The following is a 6,923-nucleotide window of genomic DNA, read 5'->3' as shown; positions in this document are numbered from 1 at the left end:
ACAGAGAAACCCTGTCTCGAAAAACCAAAAAAAAAATAAATAAAATAAAAAAGAGAGACCCCTGGCATTGGATGTCTTACACCCGTTCCCTTCCTACAGTACTCCAAACCTCACTCCATCACCAGCTGTGAAACCTTTCTAAGCAACAGCTCCTGCAGGCCCGACCAGGGCAAACTCTGAAGTCACTCCTGTTCCTGACACCACAGAAGCCACAGGGAGTGGTGACACTAGACCTTCAGTCTCAAAGTGAGACTGAGCCTGGTCTAACCTGTTGCTCTAAGGGGCTAAGAGGGACAGCACAGGTGCCATGGAAGTCACCAGGCCTAGAAACCACCCCTACCAACTGGGCCAAGCAGTAGGGACCTTCGGGGTAGCCCCTTCGGGGTGCAAAGGCTGGGGCTCCCTATGGTACCACAATGGCACCTCCAGCTGGGGCACTGTTGAAATATGACTGTCTACCATACCCACACAGCATCCCCGGCCACTGCCCTGAGACTGCACAGAGGCCACTCAACCAGTGATGACCTCTGGTCTCTACTAGACCACACAGGTAAGACCAGGTACAGGGACCCTCCTATGTCACAGTCTCAAGATGTCTGATTCTATTTTTTTAGATGGGCTTACTTTGTATCCTAGGCTCAACTTGGACAGGCAATCCTCCTGCCCCAGCTTCCAGAGTACTGGGATAATTTGAGAGGGAGTGTCCATCACGCCCAGCCTTAGGTTTTTGTCTGTTGTTGAGGCCCAGGCTAACCCCATTTTGATATGTAACTAAGACTGACCTTGATCTAATACCTTCGTTTCCCGTCGATGGAGATTACGGTAGACCTAGGCTTTCTCTCCTTCCAGGGCTCCTTATGAATAAGGAGAAGTGTTCTCTCACCCGTGTGCTTGTTAGGAGCACAGCACTAAGTCCTCAGGGTGCCTCCACCCAACCTGGCAGCTTTCCCGACTCTTCCTTCAAATATGCTCCACACCTTCCACCTTGGGGCCTTTAGCCAGCTGTCCCCTGCTGCCAGTCAGCAGGGTCCCTCCAGATTCACAAGGAGTCACTTAGGGGGCTAGAGAAGGAAAACTGCCTTCATCTGAAGGCCAGCCTGTGCTAGATGATGATTTCCAGATCTACCCAGGCCACCAAGTGAGGCCCTGTCTAGGGTGAGGGGGAAAAGACAAGGAAACTTTGGCAAATTAAACAGTGGTGTTGGCATAAGCCAGAATATTGGCAAGCAGGACAGAAGACTTCCAGAAACACATCCCTACAGATGGGCACTTCAGCATCAAGTGGCCTTGGACTAGCAGGAAAGTCTCCCCAGCACACAGCCTCATATCCACTGGCAGAGTGTGGTAGCCCGCCTCAGTCCCATATACAAACTCAGCCCAAGATGCCCATGGCCATATTGTGAAGGCCTCCAGCAAAGTTCCAGGAATAAAGACAAAGTGCCCACAAAGCCTGGGGTGGGTCAAGATTTCTTCAGCAGGATACAGAAAGCAATGAAATGAGGAGCTTCTTAACCAGTGTGGTGGTGCACACCTGTAATTCCAGCACTTAGGACGCTTGGCAGGAGATTGAAGAGTTGAAGGCCAACCTCAGCTACATATGGAGATGGTGTCTCAAAAAAATAATCTGTCAAAATGACTCAGCAAGTAAAGGAAGGTGCTTGCCACTAAGCCATTCCTGAGACCCAGGTAGTGGAAGGAGAGAACTGACTCCTGCCAGTTATTCCCTGACCTCGACACTCCCATCCCTGCACAGGCTAAATTACAGTGACTGATCAACATCAAAGGCGAGAACGTGTGTTGGTAAAGAGGCAGTCCTCACTGTGCGACATGACATCTGCAGCAGAAGAGGGCCATTGCACACTGAAGCCTGGGAAGTCCTAAGAAAGGGAACCCAGGCCAAGGGAATGGCTCAGCTCGAAAAGCATGACCCACAAACACGAGAACTCCCAACAATCCTGGAAATAGCTGGGCACAGCCCAGCAAAGGGAAGAGACAGACAGACCCCTGGGACTCCCTGGCCAGGTGGGCTGGCTGAATTGATGAGCACCAGGTTCAAACACCTTGTCTTTAAAAATAAGGTGGAGAACAAAGGCACCCAAGGTCATTCTCCGCCCTCCACATGCATGCACACATGCACACATGCATACCCAAACATACAGATGCAGACACACAAAGGACAAAATTTAAAACAAAGAAAGAAAACAGGCTCTTCACAAAAGAATAAATCACAGTAATCAGGAGACACTAACAGTCCTGAGACACCAGGACATGTCCATTGGAACTGACCAGGTTCAAGAGTAAGTGAAGCTGTAAAGGCAGGGGTCCCTCAGTCACCACCACTAGGGACACCAACTGGCACAGCCACTTGGAAAAAGCCATGGTGTTGGAAGCAATATTTCCAGGAATACACCCAACAGAAACAAAAACACATGCCCTGCAGAAACTTATATCCAAATGTCACTATGACATTATTCAGAAAAATCCCAAAAAAGCCAAGTATAGGAGCATATATTTGTAGTCCCAGCACTTGGGAGGCTGATGCAAGAGGATCTCAGCAAGACCTTCTCTCTGGGGGAGGGGGGTGTAAGTGGGGGATGGGGAAGGCACTGAGGTAGAAACCACCAAACCACTCAACAGGTGATCGCTAAACCAGTGCTAGTGCTTGCACTGAAAAGAACACAAAAGTTCAAAAAGTTCAACACTATAGGGGACTGGAGAAGTGGCTCAGCAGTTAAGACCACTGGTTGCTCTTCTAAAGGACTGGGATTCAATTCCCAGCACCCACACAGCTGTTTACAACTGTCTGTAACTACAGCTCCAGGGGATTTGGCGTCCTCATATAGACATACATATAGGCAAAACCCAATGTACTCAAAAGAGTGAATCTTAAAAAATAATACATAGGGGGCTGGAGAGATGGCTCAGAGGTTAAGAGCAGTGCCTGCTCCTCCAGAGGTCCTGAGTTCAATTCCCAGCAACCACATGGTGGCTCACAACCATCTGTAATGAAGTCTGGTGCCCTCTTCTGGCCAGCAGGCATACACACAGACAGAACATTGTATACATAATAAATAAATAAATATTTAAAAAAATAATAATACATAGGAGCTGAGACCATGGCTTAGTGAGTAGAGTCCTGCTGACCATGCACCACACAGAACAGACCCAGTGGGCATGCCTATAATCCCAGCATCCAGGAGGTAGGAGACAAGATCACCCTCTACATAGCTATTTCAAGACTAGGCTAGGCTAGATAAGACCCTATCTCAAAAACGAAACCAGACTCTGCACTGGAGAGAGAAGGCAGAGGGTGGGGAAATGCAGGTCCTTCTGGTCACTAAGAGGCACACATGGAACTCAGAGCTTCAAAGCAGCACCACAGACAGCCATTGGTAGGGAAGATTGTCTTTCAAGGCCCTTCAACTGCCTTTCCTGTGCCACAATGCCAGTGTATGCTCACTGGGGACCTGCTCGCTCCTTCCACAGCTCCCATTAGAAGGGCAGCTTCCCAGTCCCTAATGTGTGCCTAGCATACAATAGGTGCTAGTAAGTATCTGTCCAGTGACCACTGGTCTGCACTGCATGACCATCAGTGCCTCGGGGTTGGGCTCATATCACTGTCACCCTACAGCCAAGCTGTCATGCTGAATGGGATCACAGAACAGAGAGGAAATCAAGGCAGACAGCCAGGCCTCACACACCCAGGCAGAAGGGATGGCTACCACCGCAGCACAGCACTAATACCCTGGGCCTTGCCTGTCTGCCGGCAGAGTAAGAGTGAAGCCCGGGCCACCAGCCAAGACAGAACAAACTTCTCAGAAAAGAGACAACAGGTGAACACAGCAGGGGTACCGTTCAGCCTAAAACGACTTACTAAAACCTCCTATGTCGGTGTCATTTGGATCTGGACTTACCTATCTGCTCTAACCTACCGACAGAGTGAACAGAGCCCAAGGCAGCCTTTAACTCTCCATGGTCGCTGACTCACTGCCCTGGATAAGTCGGGGTCACGGAGGCCTGCCGGAACTACGGGCATACAGTGTAGGGCGCTCACCTTGGGAGGGTCGAAGAGCTGCAGCAGGCGGCCATGGCCTGGACCCGGGGCCCGCAGCACCAGGCGACCCCGCTGCCAGCGTGCACCACTGTCCATGGCCGCCTCATCCGCCAGGCTGTAACGCAGCGCTGCCTCCTTGAGCGCCTCCGCTGCTGGCTCCCGCAGGTTCCAGGGTAGCAGCTTGCGGGCTGGTCCTGGCCTGCTGGTGGCGGAGTTGTCGTTATCGGTATCATTGGTGTCGCTGGCAGACCCTGGCAGCTCCCCAGCCGAGCGACGGCGGAATAGATGGCGCAGGCCACGGCGCAGGTGCTGCAGGGCGCAGGAGGGTCGCGGGCCCAGGTCCTCGGAGCTGCGTGCCTTGGGCAGCGCGGCGCGGTGGTGCGGGGCAGTGGCGCGATAGTCGCGGCCCGGTGGACCCGCGAGGCCCTCGCGCACCTCGCGGCAGAAGTGGCGCTGGAAAAGCTCGGCGAACTGCAGCGAAACCAGGTCGGCACGCAGCGGCTGTGGATGCGCGCGCGCGAACAGCCAGTACTGGCGGGCCAGCTCCCGCGCCGCCGCCGCTGCGTGCCGCTCGCAGAAGTCGCTCCAGCCGCGCGGGGACGCCGGCGACGCGGGTGCAGAGGACGTGCGGGACGGCTGCACGGTGGGCCCGTTCATGGCGGAGAACGAGGCGGGACGGCCGAGCTGCAAAAAAGGACAGAGGGCAGTGAGCCAGGGAACGTCCCGCCCCCGCGGCCACCCAGGGAACCCCGCACGTGGAAACCGGCAAACCAGAAGGCGGGCAGGCGGGCGGTGCATACAAAGTGGAGACAGACAGTAGGTCGGCGAGATGCACTAGGGAGGAGCTGCCTCCTTCAGAGGGGCTCCCAGAGCTCAGCACCACTCAGAGCCTTGCGTGGGGTTTTCCGGAATTTTCCATTTAGTATTTTTAAGCCTTCGCTCACCATGGGGAGTGGAACTGCCCACCAGAAAACAAGCTACTACAGCACACCCGAAGTAAACGCTGACCAGTGACACCAGGGCTGCTAAAGACTAAAACCCAGGCGCTTCATTACCTGTGGTGGGTTCTGTGAAGCAATACAACTTCTTTAGGGGGCAATTTGACAAGAGTAATTTCAGACCCCTTCCCCACAGCTAAAGGTTTTCAAAGTAGAGCCCTGACTACAGCTCCCTGCTGTTGCTGGCAACCCTGACTAAACAGGCAAAGCTGGGGGGAGGCTAGGGCACTAGGCCTGCCCTATAGCCCCAAGGTCACCCCAAAACCAAACCTAACAGTCCACCCCGTAGGACCCTATTTATGCAGTACACAAATCAAGGCTCACAGGTCTCTCTCCAGCTATTTTTTACAGGCACAGTAACACATTTAAGGGTGGTCAAGAAAGGCTAGCCAGCGCATCTATCCTGAAATAGCAGACTGCGGGGGCAGGTTTGAAGTCCAGATAAGTAACTGAGTTAGCTGATTACTACCCATCTCTAGAAAGCACTGTTGGGAACATGGATTCAATCTTGCATCTAAAATCCAGTCCCATCTTTTACTAGTTATATCTGATCCTGAGTGACCTCAAGTGATTCTCCACCTCAGCTTCCCCTGTCAAAGGGGAAGTCATCCTCAGAGTATTACAAAGACTCAGTTAAGAATGCCCTAGAGGGGCTGGAGAGATGGCTCAGGGGTTAAGAGCATTGTCTGCTATTCCAAAGGTCCTGAGTTCAATTCCCAGCAACCACATGGTGGCTCACAACCATCTGTAATGAGGTCGGGTGCCCTCTTCTGGCCTGAAGGGATATATTGTATACTAAATAAATAAATATTTAAAAATAAAATCTGGAAAGTTCAGTGTGGTTGGCTGCTGTCCTCATTTAAATGCTGCAGCAAGCATGTTAACAGCCACACTAAAGATGAAATGCAGCCTGTACTGGGCAGACTCACAGTGATGTAGCCTTCTCTAGGCCCGATGCAGGAGTCATTCAGGCAGACACAGGTGCAAGACAATCAAGATGTCCAAGTGGATCACCACTGTGCTGTCCTTGGTGCCTGGACAAGATCAGCATGGAGGAGCCAGGCACAGGCGCATCCCTGAAGCACAGCCTGAGTGAACATACTGTGTACCTGGCACTGTAGTCGGCCCCAGGAATACACCAGGGAACAGACAAGATATTTAAACCTTAGCTGGTGTGGTGGCGCACGCCTTTAATCCCAGCACTCGAGAGGCAGAGGCAGGCGGATCTCTGTGAATTCGAGACCAGCCTGGTCTACAAGAGCTAGTTCCAGGACAGGCTCCAAAGCTACAGAGAAACCCTGTCTCAAAAAAAAAAAAAACAAAAAACAAAAACAAAAAAAACAAAGCAACAACAACAAAAAAAAAGTTCAAGATTATCCTTGGCTACACAGTGAACTCCAGGCCATCCTGGGTTTTATTAGACCAATCTCCAAACAACAAACCAACCTGTTTCCCCAGAGCTCAATGCAAAGAGGAACAGGCACTGGCTGTGTGGCCACCAACACCAGACTGCATCTCTCTGAACCCCAATTTCAAGCTCATTAAATGTTTGTTAGGAAGCTGGAGAGCTGGCCTAGCAGAAAGAGCACTATCTACTCTTCCAGAGGACCTGGCTTCAATTCCCAGCACCTACATGGCAGCTCACAACTGTCTGTAATCAGCTCAAAGTGATGTGACACCCGCATACAGACATAAATGCAGGCAAAACACCAATGTGTATAAAATAAAATTACTAAATCATTTTTAAAAATGTTTGCAGCCGGGCGGTGGTGGTGCACACCTTTAATCTCAGCATTTGGGAGGCAGAGGCAGGCGGATCTCTGTGCGTTCAAGGCCAGCCTGGTCTACAGAGTAAGTTCCAGGACAGCCAG

At 51.8% G+C, this 6,923-nt stretch overlaps 1 protein-coding gene across 2 annotated transcripts in view; it reads right to left on the bottom strand.

The window, feature by feature from the left end:
* Window positions 1-6,923, bottom strand: part of Sh2b3 (SH2B adaptor protein 3) — a 25,556-nt gene that overhangs the window by 10,995 nt on the left and 7,638 nt on the right. For both annotated transcript variants that reach the window (XM_005344467.3, XM_013350187.2), the window contains exon 2: window positions 4,055-4,738. In XM_005344467.3, coding sequence (XP_005344524.1) covers window positions 4,055-4,711 — 657 coding nt within the window. In that variant the 5' untranslated portion in view covers window positions 4,712-4,738. The remainder of the gene's footprint in view (window positions 1-4,054; window positions 4,739-6,923) is intronic.

Source organism: Microtus ochrogaster, chromosome 2 (genome assembly GCF_000317375.1).
Source record: "Microtus ochrogaster isolate Prairie Vole_2 chromosome 2, MicOch1.0, whole genome shotgun sequence".
Lineage (NCBI taxonomy): Eukaryota > Metazoa > Chordata > Mammalia > Rodentia > Cricetidae > Microtus > Microtus ochrogaster.
The sequence above is the reverse complement of the archived record's forward strand: the minus strand, read 5'-3'. Positions and strand labels throughout refer to the sequence as shown.